Raw genomic sequence first — 20,922 nt, 5'->3', positions numbered from 1 at the left:
TTATGATAATGGGTCAGTTTTACCCATCTCTTAAAGCAGCTGTAAAATACACTATATTGTCTATCATAGGGTGACCAAAACGTCCCGATTTACCCGGTAAAGTCCTGGTTTTCAGAGTTACGTCCCGTGTCCCGGTCGGTCCATTTCCCCCAAAGGTTTTTTCACAAGTTCAGTCCCGTTTGTCCCGTTTATTAGTAATGTCTGGTCTGTTTCTGCTGACAGAAAAAACCCTAGAAGCACAACGTGATCTCTGTTGACTGTGAGCTGTCAATCACAACAGTTGCCATAGTAGCGCTTGCAATATAAACCAATTAAAATGCTCAAAAGTCTTCCAACTCGATGCTGATTGGTCGATGGTATTGTTTGCTTCCTTTCATGCTTTCTCCTTCAACATGCAACAATTTTATGTTAACTTAAAATGTTGCTGCTGCTTCTTCTTTTTTTTTTTTTAACTTATGGCCACTTTAAATTTGGTTGGTTCAGTCGTTGCAATAATACATTTCATCCAAATGGAAGAAAAATGAAATGTAATTTACGTGACCTTTTTCATTACAAATAAAAACGTATGCAAATAGTTTCTTTTGAAAATCTATTGTCTTCTTAGGTTAAATTACTGTCCTGGTTTAGAGTTTTAAAAATCTGATCACCCTAATCTATCATCTAATTTGTTTCTCATCTCTTGGTTACCTTATTAGGCTTCCTAATCAATGAAAATCTTTTTTGGTGTCTGCATCTGAGCCTTTTTGTCTGTCATTTATTTTTTATTATTTAATATTAAAGTGACCCTCAATAGAGGTGACAGGTAAACTTGATATGAAACATATTTATGTGTAATCCATAGAACTGTAACATGGTTCCCCCAGTTTTGCGTTTAATTAGTTTTTTTTTTTTTTTATAAAATGTTCATGAAAATTACAATTACAACGTCAATTATCTGAAGTCGGTTACAATTCAATCACAATTTTTATTTTTTCAATTACAATTTCAATTATAATAACATTGTAATTACCTACCAATTACGCAATTACAGTTACAACTGACCCCCAACCCTGGTGTTGACGGTGTTTATGACTTTCTGGTGCACCTCAGCGTTCTACACTGCGGTGCATCCTGTTATTGCGTCGGGTCGTAGATTCATCGTCTGACCTCATCCATCTTTAGCAGATGCAAAAGGATCATCCCTTCTCAAGCATGTGTCCATGGTACCTATGGCACTGGAGCACTGACCCATAGAGTTTGATCCCAGGATGACTAATGAAGTGCTATTTAAGGGACCTAGTGTGAACTTTGGTCTCACACACACACACAGAGAGAAACGCAAACAAATTCACACTCATCCTGCACACTGAGCAGTAGTGCATGTGATTTTCAGTGTGCTGTTCCGCATCATTTAGAGGTGCTTCAGGCCGAACTGATGAGGTTCTAATGGCTTTATATTCAAAGGGCAGCCACACTGGGACTGCAGTCCATCAACGTGTATAGGTGTAAAGCAGCAGCATTTAGAGGTGCAGAATAGCTTCAGGACTGTCTCTTTTCATCGCTACTGATAGTCCGGACTCATGTTGTACAAACTTTATGTTCACTTTACAGAAGCCGTACTGTATGAAGAAGGAAACTTAGGTTTTAGCAAAGTTAGCATCCCCGTACACTAGCGCTGGGCCCCTAACAGCACAACCAAACACCTTTTAAAAATCCAAACCCCAGCCGTGCAAAAAGCTGCAACTGATTTTTACCACCTGAAAAGTTTACTTAAATCATTATCTCACTCCATGAGCAGTCATGTTTAAAGACTGGCGTTGTGTGCACTTGTGAGTGAAGACGACACTTGATAACCGTTTCTTGTATCTGATTAGGATTTTTACCACCACAAGCTGCCTTTATGGTCATTATCAGGCAATCCTTTATGCCCTCTTAAACAGGACCAAACTAAGCACCTTTATAGTGCAAAGTATTCCCTACTTGGCGTTTGGGAGGTGTCGGAGCACTACTGTGTTTTACGACACCATTAGCAATGTGAGCTCGGGAGTGCATAAGGAGGGCCAAGGCAATTAGCATGCCAAGTGGCTCTTTATGACTGGTGTAAAGAAGCCGGATCAAATCCCCAATACCAAAATAGGCATGAATTCCAGTTTAACTTTAATGAACAGTGGGGAGTCAGGTTAATATTTTTAACCAACATTTATGTTGGGGTTAGAACCTCTTAAACCTACTTGGGCAAAGGCTGGATTGTTAAAGATCCAAGGATTGCCAGATGCTCCTAACCAGACGTAGGTCTGAAGTGAGTGATGATGGGTAAATGAAGTATTTGTTAATCCAGAAACAATGTTTTCCCTTTTAAAAAAATACAAATCACTTCTATCTTTGTTCATGAAATGTGGCAGATGTGTTTGACTAAGATATTAATTGTAAACTCATCGCTTAGTTGTAGTGATAAGATGAAAATGTTCAAAGTTGAATGACACACAAAGGAAAAAATATTTTCTCTGTTTTACAAACTTAATTTAGGTGACTAAAAACTCTTGAAAAAAAAAAAAAAGACAAATTTGGTTACATGTTGGATGTATACGCTGCTCAGAAACAACCATTAATAATGTATTTCCTGTAACATGTACATGACATCTTCATCTAGATTTTAGATTTAGACTTTTTTGCCTTAAAAACAGAAACAACAAAAAAAGTTGCACGCTGCACATGACGAAAATAATACACCTTATGTAAAGCATGGTGGTGGCGCCATCATTTTTTTTTTTTAACTAGAACGTGGGCCTAAATCAAGATGGAAGATGGAATCATGACATTTAAACAGAAAATAAGCAACTGGTGATTTTATCAATTGGTAAATATATAAATTAAATGCAAAATAAATTAAAACTTCCTCACACAACCTAATCTCATCCATCACCATATACTTGCAAATCAACAGATAGATAGTTTAAAAAGGAATATACTATACTTGGTTCACTTCTGTTGTGTAGCAGCTGTGGTAGGCAAAAGTTTCTTTGCTTAGTGATCTTTTTAAAAGTTGTCTTTTAATGGCTTATGTCACCTTGACAATCGTTTTTTTTTTGCTACACAACAATAGATGTGAGTGCTGAATCCTCCCTAGTGCAGATGCCTGAACTGTACATAACAGTGTTTCTCTGGGAACATTTAATAACCCTTATGCACCATTAGTTGTCGTCTAAGATGAATCCACAAAGTTCTGTGCTCTCTGCAAGAAGGGATGGAGATTTCAAAGGAAGACCTTTTACCTTGTTTGAAACTGATTTATTCATGCACAAATTAGCTTTTTAATTTTTCATGTTGCTCACTGTCACACGCCTTGGTTTCGCCTTGTCTGTCTGCCCACACAGGCATCATAACACTGTCAAAGGTTCATTGTGAAAAGGGAGAGAGACAGTGAGAGAGGGGCAGGTCCCAGGATGCTTTGTGGGTATCACCGCTAAGCAACACGCGGTGCATGGCACCCCTTCAGCTGAGCGCACTTCAAAGCCTGTTTTGCACTTGTACTGTCAACATTTGGGAGCGAGGGTGGCGCAGCCTTTGAGCAGCGCTGGGTCTTTACCCACTGCCTCTCCTGCCGATGTTTCCTTTAAACTCTCTGCTCGTGAACCAAATTGCTTGCGTGCCTGCTGCTTTACCTCGCTTTTTACTCTCACCCAATTCCACTTTCTTTCATTTTGCTAACGTCCCACTTTCACTTCGCCTCCTCTGCCTTTTTCCCCTTGTTTTTGACTTTAACTAGCTTTTGTTGAGTGCATTGGTGGGGTGGGGTGTGTGTGTGTGTGTGTGTGTGTTCGCGCATGGATTTTATTATGCAAGGTGAATCGGGAGCCAAGGGTGTAGCATCAGGCAGGCCTGTCACCTGTAAGGTGGGATTGAGCCGGAGATGCATGAGCCCCATTTTTCCTGGCTGGCAGCTCGCGTTTGATTGAAATATTGTTTTTTCCTGCTTCATTTCTTTTTGTTGTTCCCCTCCGCTACTTTTCAGGAGAAACAAATACGTACTTTCTACTGACAAGCAAAGTTTTTGTTTGAGCTCCAAAAGAGTTTTGTTTGGACAGGAACGTCAACGCACAGAATTAAATTGGTGCAAAACTTTTTTTTTTTCTTGCAGCTGTAGGCGTTTGGCCGTGTAATGGGACCACTGAAGCTATGTGATCCTGCACAATACCTGTCCTACTTTGGGAACTCAGCTTGTGTAATGCTTGCAGCAAACAAATGGAATAAAAAAAAGAAAAACACTTTTTTTGAAAGAGTAACTACACCTCAGGTTTGGGCTGATGTACATCTAAGCTGGAAATTAAATAATTCCTTGACTATGGGCGGGGCTCCTGGAGCAATTAAGACACTGTTTATAATATTAAATCTACAAAGAACAATCTATGCTATGCTAACTAGCTGCTCAATACTCACTGTACCTCTCTATTCACAATCTTCTCAATCCAACCTACTCACCACAGATAGCAAAATTGACGGGTGCTACTTTTTATAGGAGGGGCGGGGCCAACAGTGATCTAAGAAGCCACCAAAATGTTATAAAGAACCGTTCTCAGCCAATAGCGAAATTCATTTGTACTCAGTTGGACTGAATGAGCCTATTTTTTTCACACAAACTACTAGTTTAATGTAAAGCTGTCCTTACATAGTGACAGCTTTAGCAAATATGACAAAAAGTCACTTTTATAAGAGTTGCAGACTGCACCTTTAATGCGTGTTTGATACGTTGACGCCACTTTATAGTGACACAAGCATCATTCTACACAGCAAGTCAATGGAGGGACAGCGAGGTCTTGGACCTAATAAGTATGTGGGGTGACACTTCCATACAAGCAAAGCTTGAAGATTCAGACGGTAACTGGTCTGTGTTTAAAAGCATGTCTGCCCTTCAAAAAACCAAAATAAAAAATGGCTCTTTGTCTATATCCTCAAATCCTCTGCACCTGCTCATTCTTTTAACTTCCTCCATGTTTACATTTGTGCAACAACGTGCGGCATCCGACGTCATTTTTATTGTTCTTTTGCGCGTGTGGGTCAGTTCGGAGCTGCAAACATTTCACACTGGAATCTGATACAGGTCACATGTTAAATGGTGATGTGAACTTCCAAACAAGAAATTGTATCTGAGCAAAAAAACAAAACAGGATTGAGCATTAAGGCTTGCAGTGTGAACGTAGCCTTACATACGCCATATTGAAATACTTCAAAGGTTACATTGGTGCATCTCAGTGCAGGAATGGTGGGTTCAAGCCCTGCTGGTGACTCCAAACTTGTCTCTGTCAAGTTCTGCGATTGACTAGCATCCTATCCAGGTTTTTTTTTAACTGTTTATGCCCTCTCTCTGCTGGGATAGGCATCTCCTGCAACCCTTTACAGGAAAAAGCAGGTGTAGATGACGAGAGACGAGACGAAACACCTTGACTAAAATGTCAAGATTTGGACAAGAATCAATCGACACTTCATACCCAAATACATTTGTTTTTAGCAGAAAAAAGATGTATTGGGGTTTAGTAACTCTTTAAAAGGTCCATGTTACGCTAAATCAACGTTTCTGTGCTTTAAACATCATAAAGTGCTATTAGGGCTTCATACACATGCCAAAGTGTTTTTTTCATTGATTCCCTCAATCGTTAGTTAGAGAGTGATTTGCTCCTTTCTTACTGCAGGGTGAGCCCAAACACATCTCTCCAATTTGATGACGTGTTCCCACTTAAATGACGAATTTGACGCAAATTTGAGCATTTTGACGTCCTTCGCACAGTGCTGTGTATGTACCGGCGAACGCCCCGCCCCCACGCTCTGTCTAAATAAACCTCAAATACTATGTTTTTGGTGTTCTTAGAACAAATGGAGATGGGTGAAAAATAGCATGACATGGGACCTTTAAAGTCATTTGTTAACTATAGTTTCTCTCTCAGTCATTGGTGACTCATCAATTGATGCAATTTTGCTATTGATGTGGGGTCCGTGCCAGGACACACACACATGCTCACAGACGGAACCACATCTCCATCCCCAGGTTTTTGTTCCCTTATCAGCTTTACTTGGCAAGTGTGATAAAAGATCCACACCCACACAAGAGAAGTATCTGTCATCACCCAAGTGGCCACAGATTTCCCTCAGACTCACCCAGACCCTTTGACTCAATCATTGTTGAACTGTCTGTTCTCTGTCCTTTTTGTCTACATCGGTCCTCTCTTTGTTTTACCTCCCATCTTCCTTTCCTCACTCCACCTGGATCATTCCTCCCTTGCCCTGGCTTACTTCATCCTAACTGTAACCAATGAACATATTTGTACAGCTGTTGGAGAGGATGTTAGTTTGCCTTATGGACAGTGAAGAGTATCCAGATTGGAATCAGTGCAGTCTGGCTGCCTAGTGAGGCGTAGAGAGCAACACATGCTGGCCTAACTACTCTGTAAGCACCTTAACGGGACACTGGTGGCCACCACTGAGAGGCACAGGATGAGAAATACCCCACTGTGTTAGTAGATGTGTGTGTGATCCCACTGTACTAGTATCCTTGATTTTGTTGCACAACAGTGGACTATAAGGCTTCACTAAAGAGACATCGGTACCAGGTAGAAGATGGTTGATAAAGGCTTGTTCCCGGCAAGCAACAAAAGACACAACTGTTTCCGTCCACGGCAAACAAACCCCTCCAAGAGATATAACAGAGAAACCATACTGATGTCAGTTTGTTGTCTGCCTGGAGAATCAGAGGAAGTGTCAGTCAGAAAGACAAACAGAGTAGCCTACAGTGCCTAAACTTTGGAGGAATCCCCCTGGTGACACTGGCTCTTTGGTGCTGCAACTGTCTAGTGTTTTTTTTTCCCCCTATTAGTATTCAGATTCAGTGGCTAGTGCTTGTCAGCGTCATGAAACTGTCGAGGCTATAGCTACTGTATCTGTGTGCTCACGCGCGGCATGTGTACACTTAAAAGTGAGCGACTGCAGTGGCAGTGACAGTCTCCGGCTGTTGATGCTCAGCCACTGTGATGCTGTAGCGTCTGAGTGTCCATCACTGACTACAGGAACAGCTTCTTCTACAGATCTGCTCACCGTCTCTGCAAAGCGCTTCACGTCAGGTGGGAATCGCATTCTTTTGGGGAAACAGGCAACACATGGTGATCACTGAATTCAAAATTGAACAAAATAATGTACTACTCTCTCCGGTTTTAGTGTTTAGGGATGGAATGGCGGCAATACTGGTAGTCGGGAAAAAGTTGTTTTTTACTGTGCAGAAGTTGCTTATTTGTTTTCTTGTGCTGAGGACGACAGAAGGGAAAAAAACTTTTGTGTTAAATTGTGTGCAAACACGTGTCAAAGTCATGGCCTGGGGGCCAAATCCGGCCCTTTGAATCATCTAATTCGGCCCACGAGAGAAAGTAAAAATGACAGAGAAAACATTAATCATTGTGTAAATGAAACTCAATGATATTTGCTGTGGCTCACAGTTTTCCCAGTGCTTATAATGTTAACCTGTTGGAAAAACACCTTAAAATTCTTACAAAACACTTCAATTTCTCTCAAATTATTACATAATATTTCCCTTAATTGAATAGAAATTGGTTACAAAATCTAGGAAATGTAATGTGAACATCCTGCTGGAACTGATACGATCACTTATTGCTTGAATATTGTCAGTTTCTTATATATTTTGTATTTTTTGTATACGTGGAAGTAGGGCACAATAATGTTGAATTTAAACATTTTCCCACGTAAAGTTTTTGGCCCACTTCAGATCAAACAGCTTCGTATTTGGCCCCTGAACTAAAATGAGTTGATTTAAACACATCATCATGTACACATGTAATATACAGTAGCTGATACTGTAGATGCTTTAAATTTCTCTGACTTATTGTTAATAAATGAATTAACATTTAAATATGCCCATGCTCACTGAACACTAAGCTTTCTGGGAAATGTAGTTAATGTGTTTATTTTGAACTTGCTCTGTTATATTTAAGGTGGTATTACAGATTTAAAGTGGTATTACATAATAAATATGTTTCTTTGTTTATGCATAGTAATATTCAAAGAATATATTGTAATATTGTTTTTATTTTGTTTCAGGTTTATGACCTGTGGTCAATGTAGTTTAAAATAAAAACAAACACGAGTCATAACATTGTGTGCTGTCTGGCAAGCTGGTTAACTAAAAAAATCCAAACAATTACAATTGGAAGATTCCAGATGATCAAACAGACACATAGATTTCATTCATAGATTATTATTAATATTATTATTGTTGATAAGAAGAAGAATGAAGAAACAAACTGAAGAACGTGCACAAGGGGCTTTTTTTGTTGTTGTTGTTGAGAAACCTAATCCTAAAAACATATTCGTACTGTTTTTAAATTGAATTGAATTTTGAAAAGGCAAATCATACATTGTTTTTAAACAAATAAACAGCTATTTTTTTTGTCTGGGATAATGCCTTCTTAAAGACTCTTTTTTTTCTTCTCCATCTTCTTCGTTTGTCTCCTCCCTGTCCTGCTGCTCCTTCTCTCCTCACCATCTTGCTATGCTGAGATGACTCTGTTGTCTCTCCAAGCTTTCCCATGAGCCCCTGCCCTGTTCTTTGTTTGTTTGTGTGATCCCTTCCCTCAGGCCGCTGTTGCACATCTGTGGATGTATGTGTGTATCTACGTCTACTCATGAACTTGTGTGCGCGTGGAGCTGTGTTTGTGTGTTTGTATGGATGTGTGTGTGTGTGTGTGTGTGTTTGTGAAGTAATCAGTGTGTAATCCCTTCCCTGAGGCCACTGTTCCACACAGCTGGACTGGAGCCTCTGGAGGGTCTCTGTGCTATTCAAGCATCCTTTGCTCTTTCCACCTGACCGGGTGGTGTGTGTGTGTGTGTGTGTGTGTGTGTTTTAACAGGTGCAGTACCGAGAGCTGAAACTGGATCCCAACCCCAGTCCAAATAAAAGGAAGAAAAACAACCTCGGGTAGATGACTGTGTCCACCCACCAGCTCATCCAGACCAGACATCCCAGCTCAGCTATCCCACCTGTTTTCTTTTTATTCCTTTTTTTTTTTCTTCTAATATTTCTTTATTCTCTACCTAATTGTTTATTTTGTATGGTGCAGCTTCTTTAAGTGTCATTTTTGTAGCGTTCTGAATTTGTCATTGTATGTTTTCTATTTATTTCAAGACTGAAGGGAATGACCTTTATGCCAGCTTCTTGGCTTCTTCTGTTCGACACTCTGACAGCAGGAGGACTGTCGGTTTACCACAAGTGTCGCTCGATAGATAAAAAGAGTTGAACGCTGTCCCAAAAAGACAGAAAAAACAAGCCTTATTATAACGTTCTGTATCTTCACTCTGCAATACTTTTACATTTTCAAGCTCACGTTGTGGTCATTTCATGTTTTTTTGGAAATACTTGTGTTTTTTTTAAACTCTGTAATTGTTTTTGCACTGAGGTAACATTTGTTTTCCTCCCTTTTTGGATTTAGTAATGTTGTTATGGTCACTGGCAGTAATTTGGACAGTTTCCACTTAACTGAGCCGGCCAAGTTCATTAGCAATTATGCTGCTAGCCTCCAGAAATGTCCTTTACACAAGCACAAATCTGGACCAACAGGCTGAAAGCTTGTGGAGGTATCGTTCTCTGTTTTAAAGCAACGGCCAAATTAGCTTTTTACTCAAAATCTCACTCCAACAACGAAAAAAGAATCAAACCCTAGGGGTATCCAATCAATGAAAAGCGAGTCTTAGCCTCTAAAAATAGATATTAATTACATAACCTTTATAGAATAGCACCCAGAGGGAAACAGAGCAACACCCACCAAACCGTTACGACTCCTAAATGTGCAGATAATTCATCCCTAGTTTTCCCTAACCTCCTGAAGTAGTGTCAATGTTCCTCGTCAGTCATGGTGACTCGTCCTCTGTGTGTGAGGAGGTGCCGTAAACTCAGTCTGCTGTCATGGTTTTAATATAGATGTCACACAGTCGGTGCAGAGTGTCGCCTTTAGGCAGCCGCAGCCCTGATCCTGTTGGAAACACTGGTCTCCATTCCTCTCATCTCTGTGTGTTACACACACACACACACACACACACACACACTCAGATGCTCTTACATGAACACAACGCTGCTGTATGAGACCTCTTTCTCTCTTACTTACCGTACCTATTTGCTCACAAATGAAAACATTACCACGCTTCACTCCGAGGCACAAGTACTCACATAAAAGTGATGCTACACACAAACCAAACATGCTTGCTCTGATTCTGTGCCCCAGGCTGGCCGCCCTCTCCATCTGCCCCACCTCCTGTGCCCACAGCTCAACTTTGATCAGCCTTTTCCAGAGACAGGGGGGGTTTGTGTGTGTGAACTGTGTTGCGTTCGAGTGTTTGTGCATTCGCATTTATGCAATCAAAGACGTGTAGCTTGTCTCAGCGCTGATGTGTGTGTTACAGTCATTTTTTCCCTCCAGCTGTAGACTGATGCCTTGCTGCAGTGTGTGTGTGTGTGTGTGGTGCTGCAGAAGTGCCAGCTGTTATTTGGTGTAGAGTTTGCAGAGATGCTAGATGAACAGCGAGTCATTGTGTGACAGGACGAGGCTCGGTGGGGACCATGACCTTAGATATGAGGAGAGAGGAATTTGTGTGTCTGTTTTGCTTTTTGCGATGCCCCAAAACTCCCCATATCATGCCTTTCCCTTCGTTTGCTCTCCCTGCGATTCCCTCCGTCGTCAGTGAGCAGGGTTGCGACCCTGTCTGAAGCTTGAGTCTCCTGGGCTTCTTGCTGAGCATCTCTTGAAAGATCCCAGCACTGTCTACAATCGAGGAAGTGTCCTCTCATCCTATTGATCTCTGCCTTCGCTCTCCGCCCTTTAAATCTCTACTTGTCCGTTTTTCTGCCCGTATCTGTCTGTCTTTATCGCTGCCATTTTGTCATCCTCTTTCCCTTGTCTTGTCTGTCTGCTGCTAACCATCGCCTGCTCCCTCCTCTGAACCATTCATCTCTATGTTTAAATATCAACAAGCTCAGCTCTGTCACTCTGAAGGGCCAGTGTGGGGCTTTATTTATTTATTCTTTTTAAAGAAACTATTTAAAAAGACAGTAACAGGCTGTCCCTCCCAGTGCAGTAAACTGATTAAAGCCTCCTCAGTAAACAGTCTGAGACTCATGAGGGATGGTTTTCAATAACACCTGAAGAGACTGGTTGTATGCCCCCAAACGTATGTGTCTGCAATAATATGTGGTGACTTTGTGTTGTTGTAACTCATCCGAATAGTTTCCCTTTTTTTTTGTTTTTTTTAAAAAAATGTGAGTTTGGTTGCATTTGAAAGGAAACCAAAGTTTTTTTTTTGTTTTTATTTTGTATGATACTAAGAGAATTGACCACATAAAAAGAATGTATCAGACTGATGGTTGTAAAGCGAGAAACAGCACTTTTATTTGCACCGAGATGAAATAAAACTATTTATTTTTCAAATGTGCATAGCCAACTAGCTCATTTTACGGTGGTATTTTATACAGTATGCCTGTTGATGTTATTATTGTAAAAGTAGGTGTATGCCTGCCTCGTTTTTTAAGATCTGTCTTTTTCTGCCTGCAATCCTGCCTGCCTGTGACATCACCCTTATGTGCCCAGTTCTGACCAATGACGTTTTAGAAAAGGATCGCTTTAAAAAGGGTCAAGAGGGGGATCAAAGAGAGTATATTGTGTGTCTCCATAATGGGAAATGAAATGTATCTGATCTGTTATTTTAAAAAGATATAAAAAAAAAATAAATATTTTTTATCATCTTTGGTGATTGTGAATGTTTTTTTTCCTGTTATAATAAGACCTATCATGTATTTGAACTGATTGCATACAAACTAAAAGGCAGCAAGGTTAACTAAGTGTTAATTGTATTGCATTTCATTACATTTTTATTAAAAGTTGGCTTTATTTTATATACAGTAAATGTGTGTAAAACTCCTAAATAGAAACATGTCATACAAGAAGATTTGAGAAAAGTCTAGACTCGAGCACATAGAAATAGTAATTAATGTGATTTTTTGTTGTTGTTAGACTAATAGAAAAAATAAAATAAAAATCATATAGTAACTAAAAACTGTTTTTTTTTTTTAGATTCTTCGAATGCCAGAAGACTATTAAATGCATGACATTGTCTATCTCAACAATATTAATATGCAGGAGAGAGAATATAACCCCTTTGAAATGGCTCCACTTTGGTTGCCATTTTACTTGGGTCTGACTACACACAACATGGAAATAATCAGGAGTCCTGAGTAAGATGGTGTCCACTTTTTGACCATTCCACACAAAACCTGCATGTTGGATGTATGCTATCTTTCTATTTATATATAGGAAGTAAGAACCAGAGAGATTTCATGAATGTTCAACTTTTTATTTTTTGAAAAAACACATATAGAAATAAACTTTAGTGATGAGTAACTTAAACACATTTTGAAAATATGAGGGAGGTAACGGGAAATAAATAGTATCAACATATCTCTTTTTGCAAATAACTTGTGAAACAATGAACTTAAGTTGTCTCATTTCCTTTTATATTCACTCAGACTTAGTGTTCACATTTAAATGTTAAAGCAGGTCATCTTTGTCACAGACATGCTGCGAGTTCCTCTCCCCGTGACTTCAGCTCGTCCATGAGCTCCATCAGGAACATTGTGTTTTCTCCTTTACAGTCCTTCACAGCCTGAGCCACCTGAGCCTGATGCATCCCTTTGCTGAGCTCCAACAGCGTCTCTGCGTCCTCCACCAGCCGCACTGCAAACTGGTTAGTCCAACCTGAAGTCATCTTTTGAGCAGGTTGCTCCTCCAGAGCCTGGACCAGTCGTTCAGCAAGGCTAACGGACCTGTCCCCCACGTGTCGAGGGACGCCCCTTTCCCGGTGGTAGGTGAAAATAAGATGTGCTAACAGAGTGGATCCAGCCTCCAGGAGGGGAAGGTTGGAGACCTCACTCACTTCTTTCTTAAAGGTGTCATCTCCAGCCTGAGCACTGAGGAGGAGCTCCTCTTTTTCATTCTCTGCAGAGACCATATCCAGAGGAAAGCGCCCGTATCCGTCACTTTGTCGGAGAAGCTCAAAGCCTGGGTAGAGAACAGAAGTGTACAGCATCACATCACACAACCTTTACTCATATGAATAATGTTATGATTTAACACCTTAGCTTCAGATTTCTATGTGTGATATCTAAATTAAAGCATATGTTTTTACCGTTTTAAAGACTTAAGTTAGCCTTAAAATTATTTTGGGCTTTACCCTTTGTTCATTTTGCAAGTGAAACCAAACCTTTACTATATTTAAACTAAGTTGAGCCACTGTATTGACCAAAGAATTAATCAAGTCATATCAAATTTGTCTACGAGACAGCAGAGTTGGAACTGTCGCCCCCAGCGGTCACAGATTTTTTCGTGTCACGGATTTTGTTTATCAAACTTCGGTAAACAAAAGAGGTTAACATCGACTTTTTTTTTTTTCTTTTACTGATTTTTAGAGCAACCCAAAGCATCACAAGTTGTCATTTTGACTAAAAAGCTGCTAAATGATCCTGAATGTCTTCTCTCCCATAGAACTCAATGGACTAAAGGGCGATTTGCGTCATCAATGATGTAATTTCAACATGGTGGCGCACAGGCTCTTAAACAGTAAACTAGTCCCATTTTTAAAAGTTAATAAAACAAATATGGTGCAAAATAATGCATTTTGTTAGGGACAGATCTTCTAATAAGGACATTTCAAAGGTTTTAGGCTGCATTTGTAAAAACAGTGGAGGATCCCTTTAAGGCATGTGTGTAACAGTGCTGACACACCCTTGTCATCAAAAACCTGTAAATAACTCTATATTAAATGTTAATTACTACATTTATTGTTGAAAATGATTTACAAGGGTGATCTCAGATGATGAACGTTATTCAGTAACACTTTACTTGAAGTTTTATACATAAAGCTGCCATTACGCTGTCATTATGATAATGACACCTTTCGCTAAATTATGACACCTTTGGAGCTATATTAGCATTTTTTGGGTTAGGAGGAGGAATCTACTGGGTTAGGGAAACAAAACAAGACTTAATGACACCTTATTCATGCTAAACACAGGTGTCATGTCATAACAATGACAGCGTTATGTCAGCCTTAAGTATAAAACTTTAAGTAGTGTTACCAGTTATTGATTAGATAAACTTGTTAGTAAGTTTTCGCACCACTTTGATCTTGTCAAGGTTTGATTGTTTTTCCTGGCCAACCTCTTCTGCTTCCCAAACAAGCTTGATTACCATGCCATGGCCCATTCAGCCTTACTTCAGATAGTGTCATCTGGATGAGTCTCAAATAAACATGACAGTTGAAGTTGGATGTAGCACATTTTTCAACCCTTTTGAGAGGCCTGTAAAGTTATAATTGTGACATTTCGCATCTCTATCTTGACTCTTTGCTCCTCTGTTCAGGCTGAAAGCCATTTTCCAGTGTCAGACGGGCCCGTGCGAGAGCACATTAAGCCTACACGGAGCGGGTCGAGTCAAGTGTGAGCCCTTTTGTTTGCTTTCACATCTAACTATTTCTATGGCAAACTGCTCTTGAAGGCACTTGACTGTTCAACCTCGCTGATGCTGCTGCCACTTGTAAGCGAGTTTACGGCTCTGTGGAGGCTTGGCGTGACACACCGGGTGCTGAGAGCTGCTCGATGCCACGGCTGGAAGTTGTTGTTTTTGTTTTGTTTTAGAGCCACTGTGCAGCTGCAGGTAGCATCATGGTTTAAAGAACAAGACAATCATGCTTGTACGCTGCACAGTGGCATCATCCGCATTAACAGAGTCTGCCTAAAGCTAAGCTTGAAATGACATAGTTTAAAAATGGATTGCAATGAATTCCGAAATTGCTCTCCACCTTTGCCAAAGAGTGAATGATGTTTGCAGCAGTCATGAGATAATCGGTGAGAGCTCACGTAGATGTTAGCGGGGAAGGTCATCAGCACTTATCTACCTTTTAGTGCTTCAAGTCTGAGTGGCAAAAACTCAATCTGCATAATTTGTGGTATTCATCTACATAAACTTTTACATAAGCAGGGAAATTTCAAATGCAGGGGTCAGGCATCGGGGGCAGCAGTCAAGGACGTAAGAGCACAGATTTGATCAAAGTGGTCACAAGAGAACAGCGGGGCGGAGGGTTAGGGGTTGTGCTGCATGCGGGTGTGTAAGGTTGTACACATCAGGTGAGAATGGCTGCGTTAGTCTGGTTAGGATGTCTGAAATAAAGCCAACACTGGGATGATACATTGGGGAAAGTTCACAAAAACAAGCACTACAGTTGTTTTCCAATGTGAATTTATAGCCACAAGCAGCCGCGTGTGACCACATAACCATCATTCATCTCTGTCGTGTCTGGACAAGCTCAAAGACGTATGGAACGGGCTTCAAAGTCCAAAGGTGAAACTAATCCTTCTCAATACGTCCTTATTTGTGCTATTTTTTCCCTTTACAACTGGCTTTTTAGTCAGTGCTGCTGATTGCTTAGGGGAAATTAAAGGGTCAGGTGTATTTCTTCCATATCTGCTCAAAAACAAATATTTTCATTAACAAAGTGTGTGCAGTGAGGATTCTCCTTTGGCAGGCACAGTGAAAGGATAAGTGAACAGCTGCCAAGTATAAAAACCATCTCACAGGGGAAAAAAATATTTTCAACTAAATTCCCCTAATAAAAAAACTGAATACATAGAAGCAGAAAAGACATGAGCCGTATCATACAACACAGTTAAAGATGCAACCGGTGGGAATACGGCTGCACTCATGTTTAAAACAGCCATTATCCAAAGACAAGCATCTTCCTCTAAGACTCTGAAATCACCACTACATATTTTAGAATCACTATGTAATTATAGCATAAAATGATGTCATGCCCTGCATCAGAAATACGTAGACAGACGTACTTCACCACAGAAAAACAAAAGTGAAACCCCAAGCAGAGTTCTCTGCTGACTTTGTGTCAAAGCTGGCTGACAGACAGGCTCCAGTCACAGGGATGACACTGGTGTGGGAGGAGAGGCTCCCTGCAGCACGGCCCAGGGCTCGGCATGCCTGAAAGCCAGCACCACTGACTGCGAGTGCCTGTTTGATAGTGAATCTGTCTGTCTGAGAGTTAACGGCGTCTGCGCTGTCTGCCGTTTGTCACATTTGCATATTTACCTGCCTGAATTTCTCACTTTTATTGCCATTAAGCATCAGCTTGTGCTTCTTTCTTGCTTTTTAAACATTTCTTTTTGTGTGTGTGTTTCAGTCAGTGAACGTGAAAAACAGTTGCTGCTTATTGTCTATCACGGAACCTGAAGCACATTTTAATGTTCCACTACACAGCTCTATTGCACTTAATACAGATGTCAACGGTCATATCCAGGAGTAAACTGCAAATCCGAACATAACAGAAGTCGGCGAAATAGCATCACGTGTTGTTTATATTGTAATACGTGTACTCTGTGCAGACAGTGGTATGAGGATACAGCCTGGGGAATGGTTTGTTAAGCAGGGACTGTGACTGAAGTCAATCCAGGTATTGGCGCTGGGTGTCAGATAGGCTGCAGGAGAGATAAATACAACACCTGGGGGATTACATGAGAGCATAGGGTAATTACACCGTTCTTTGCGTGTGCACGTGTGTGCTGGGGTGTGCGTGCAATTTGTGGAAACGCTGTAGTAAGACCTTAAACCTGAAGCTTCATAAAATAGAGGGAATTCACATGCTGTGCTAACGCCAGTGCCTCACGCACCAGCAGCAGAACAGAAATGCATTCATTTACATACTGAGCAAAAAAGCCCTTTGGCCTTTAGAGGGCAGGCGAAGACAAGAAATATAAAAGCTGGAATGAAGGGAGGGAAAATTGGCACAAAAAGAGGAAGGGAGGGAAAGCAAGAAAGATGCAGAGCTCCCTCCCCCATGACTCTCTCTCTATCTCTCTCTCTCTGTGTTTCTGCTGGGAAGCAGGCAGCTCCACAGCATGGTAAACATCCTCTCTATTTCTCTCTCTTCCTCCAGTCTCTGTCTGTCTCTCTCCCCCCGCAGCCTGAAGAAGAGAGGCAGGGCGAGTGTGTTGTGTGAACTGCAGCCAGGGGCACGGCATCACATCATCCACAGGGAGCAGCTAGCTGGTGACTAGAAACTGCAGCAAAACACAACAAGGCCGACTGAGGAAAGCACCAAAGCAGCCAGCGGAGAGGCATCAGATGGTGGAAGAGAAGATCAGCCACACATGCTAGCTACGTACAAAAGCCCTAAGCATTAAGTAACTGTCGAAACACGTAGTATATATTCCCATATGTCACCATTCTAAGTAAATGATACATTCAGAATGGTGTGCACATTGTGCAAGCTTCCATTCTAAAGCATGGGTTATAGTGCACATAAACTCCTAGTTTACTTTTATTTAAGATTAAACAACAACTGTCACTAGACAAATATACTGCAGCACCTTTGGTATTAGATCTTCTAATACCTGCTCGATGCAGCTCAGCAGAGAAAAAAATATTAGCTCAAAGACCAAAAATGATGACGGCTTTCTTAAAATAGTAAATGATACTCAGTTTCATCACTTCACAAAGACAATTTAATATCTACTTGTCTTTCATTTTTATAGCTTCTGGGGATGTGATTAAAATGAGAAAACTCTCAATGAGTTGCTACTGAAAAGATTGCAAATAGTGGTTGTTCTGTCAAATTGCCTCAAACCCTAATGCTAAGCAGGGGAGGGGCCAGGTGGAAACCCCTCCCACTTGTGAGTGTGCACACCTGATTCTTATAATGACACTGACCAGTCACTATGGGTGAACTGGGATAATGGCAGTGCATGTTTAGCAGGCTACAGAGGAAATTGTTCTTTACCCTCAATTGGGACTGAACTTGTATGTGCAAAGACTTTTTACATGATTGGATGGACAGCTGGTAAGACCTCGAAATAGCCACGGGTTTCATAATAACTTCTTCTGCACGGACAATTTGTTCAAAAGTAAAACTCGAGAAACTCGGACATAACATTGAGCGATTCACATAAGCTAATGTACCTACCTACAAATAATACTTTGAATAAAAAGAAAAAAATAATTGAAGGTCTGGTTCTTTGAGTGAAGTCCAGGAAACAACATACAGTGAAGAGAAGTTATTTTCAAGTCAGGAACAGCACAAAATTGAGATTGACTTGACAGTGGTGGATGTAATGATATTACTTTGTCACAACCCTCAAAGCCAAATGACAAGTACAAAGGCCACGTCTTCTAATTGGTTCTATCTTCCAGGTAGTCCCACCCACCATTGTGGTAGAAAAGTCACTTGGTGAAGACTTTAATCTGATTTCCTGAAAAATTTCAACAAATTGAAAGCTCCTAGTCATAATGCTAACACACACAAAAAAAGTCAAATCCTAAAAAGTGTCATAGAAACCACGTGCCCTAAAAAACAAAAACATTTTGACATATGTTTAGATGGGAAACATTTCAACAAAGATGATTTGGTATCTTGCATCAATTGGTTGAATTCAAAACATATATATATATATATATTTCTATTGTATTGTGTGTATAAAATCTAATAGGAAGTTTTGTAAGCTTTGCCCTTGGACAGCACAGAACCAACAGGTCTCGTGGGATGTATTAATTATGATATAAGATCTCTATCTATATAGTGCATTGTTTTCCTACTTAAAGAAAAGAAAGTGTTTTATTGGTGAACCTGTATGAATAAAACAGGTATTAACTCTAGTCTGAATCACATGTCACATTTAATTTTGTGTAGAATCCAATTAAAAAAAAGAGCGTAATAGATTCAATATTGTTTACAAGTACACCAGTCAAATAAAAACCAGGATATCACAGACCAAACACATATAAACAAGCAGTTACACATATTTACACCTACAGGTAAAGAATTACAGCTTACTGTTTTTTAAATTATGACCAGACCACCACCTAGCTACTAACAAGCCAACAAGTGTGGGGCTACACGCCAAGTTCACAGTTCAATAGGATACGCGATATTGGGTTCATGAGATTGATATGATGCAGGATTTTGAAAAGAATTTTTTTTTCAATTGATTTATATAATTATCATAATTATTGGAATAAATTGTATTTGACCTTGAACCATATTTGAGCGTTTTAAGTTTTTCAACTTATAATAAATAAAATAAATTACCAAAAAAACGTGCTGCTAAATTGAACATAGAACGCAGCTTATATATGGCCATCATCATGACCAACCCCTGACCGTGTGAGACAACTTGGAAAAGAAATAAAGATATTAACTGTTTTTTGGCATCTTACTCTAATTTAATTTTACTCTATCTAAACCACCTACTCATGTCAGGAGGCATTGATATTTTGGCAGCAAATTCAAAATCAAGCCTATTTCTCAATTTCCTTTCAGGCCCTCATCTGTATAAAACACACACACAGGGTTTAAAAAGGGGTCTCACCCTATTCTGTGGATAGAGATCCAAAGTTAAACCTTGGCAACCCCCCCCCCCCAAAAAAAAACAAGAACCCAAGGAACAAAAAGCCGAAAAAGAGGTTGGCTTGTGCCCTACGTGTGTGTGTTTGCAAGTGTGTCTTTTCAACAGATACCGACAGATGAGAAAGATCTATGAACAGCGACTTTTGGCACCACAAACGAGAACTCACAATAAGTGGGGCAATGCAATGCCTTGTTTGAACTTAAGAAGAAAATATTAAAATTAATGAATATGACCCCATAATCTATCACCTGAACATTTCTTAAGGACTCTGCAATTCTGTGTGAGAACGCCACAAAAAAAACCATTTGCACTTAGTAACACTGAGAGGAAAACATCAGTGATTGTGGTCACGAGCAGGGTGGTGACAGCATAAAGGCTCTTTTCTTTAATTCTCCACCCGCTCACCAACCAACACGCCTTTTCTGCTTGTCTCTGTGAGTATGTATGTGTGTGTGTGTGTTTGTCTGTTTGAGTGTGTTTGTGTGTGAGCCACGTCTGAGCTGCACAGCTAAAAGCTCCAGGTCATTTTCCATTCAAATCAGAGGTGCTGGCTGCCACGGTCACCTAAAAAAATTTAAACATTTAAAACAGTTGAGAGAGGAGGGAGGGAAAAAGCAGAAAAAAACCTCTCATGGTTGTGTGAATCCATGCGCATAAATGCGCGCGCACCGGTCTATAACCTCAAGCTGAAATACACTTGTAGCATCCGAGATTTGTAAAAATATTTGTGCGTGCATAAACCAAAATCCAAGGATACTTGAGTTTATGTTGAAAACAAGGCGAACACAAACACAAAGGGTCATGTGGGGCAGCCTTGGGCGATAGAAGGAGGGGGAGGACAGCATCGTCAGCCTTGCCCTCAGCCATGGCATCCTTTCATTGCCAGCTCCAAAAGCCTGGAAAAACTGAGGTGGAGGGGATGGGATCTATTTATTCCTCCCCCACAGAATTCACCCCGAAACACACACACACTGAGCACAGGCCTCCAAGCAGAGAAGCATACAAAGGGGTGAGATCATTCCCAAATAAAGGCTTTGTTGGTGTGCCAGTGTCAGTGTTGCCCTCTCCGGCCTACAAAAACCTTGGCAGCTAGGTTTAGCCTGTCTGCTGGAAACAACTAGGACAACAGAATGAATGGTACAATGAAATATATAGTTGAAGGAAATGCAGTAGGCATTTAAAGAACAAAAAACATAAGAATATATTAAACATAGGACAAGAGAGGAAACCCAATGGCCTATTTGCCTGTTTTCCTCATGGGAAGATGCAGCGCGTCTACCTGGCCAGAACGATTTTTAAAGGCAGTGTGTGTGTGGTAGGATTATAGCCACAAGCATTCAAGTCCTTTATGGCTTGAGCATAATAGAGATAACCAACACCAACATAGGTGAGAGTAACAACAGTAAGTACAGTGTGGCCTGCCTCCAAACGTAACCTTT

General features: G+C 40.4%; 2 protein-coding genes across 8 annotated transcripts in view; one reads left to right on the top strand and one right to left on the bottom strand.

The window, feature by feature from the left end:
- mctp1a (multiple C2 domains, transmembrane 1a) overlaps window positions 1–11,767 on the top strand; it is a 151,877-nt gene extending 140,110 nt beyond the window's left edge. For all 5 annotated transcript variants that reach the window (XM_028457220.1, XM_028457222.1, XM_028457221.1 and 2 more), the window contains one exon: window positions 8,886–11,767. In XM_028457220.1, the coding sequence (XP_028313021.1) occupies window positions 8,886–8,957 (72 nt within the window). In that variant the 3' untranslated portion in view covers window positions 8,958–11,767. The remainder of the gene's footprint in view (window positions 1–8,885) is intronic.
- Window positions 11,768–12,456: 689 nt separating this feature from the next.
- slf1 (SMC5-SMC6 complex localization factor 1) overlaps window positions 12,457–20,922 on the bottom strand; it is a 31,239-nt gene continuing 22,773 nt past the window's right edge. For all 3 annotated transcript variants that reach the window (XM_028458622.1, XM_028458621.1, XM_028458623.1), the window contains one exon: window positions 12,457–13,079. In XM_028458622.1, coding sequence (XP_028314423.1) covers window positions 12,589–13,079 — 491 coding nt within the window. In that variant the 3' untranslated portion in view covers window positions 12,457–12,588. The remainder of the gene's footprint in view (window positions 13,080–20,922) is intronic.

The sequence above is a fragment of the Gouania willdenowi genome, chromosome 9, assembly GCF_900634775.1.
Source record: "Gouania willdenowi chromosome 9, fGouWil2.1, whole genome shotgun sequence".
NCBI lineage: Eukaryota > Metazoa > Chordata > Actinopteri > Blenniiformes > Gobiesocidae > Gouania > Gouania willdenowi.
Note: the sequence above shows the minus strand (reverse complement) of the source record. Positions and strands in the feature narration are given on the sequence as shown.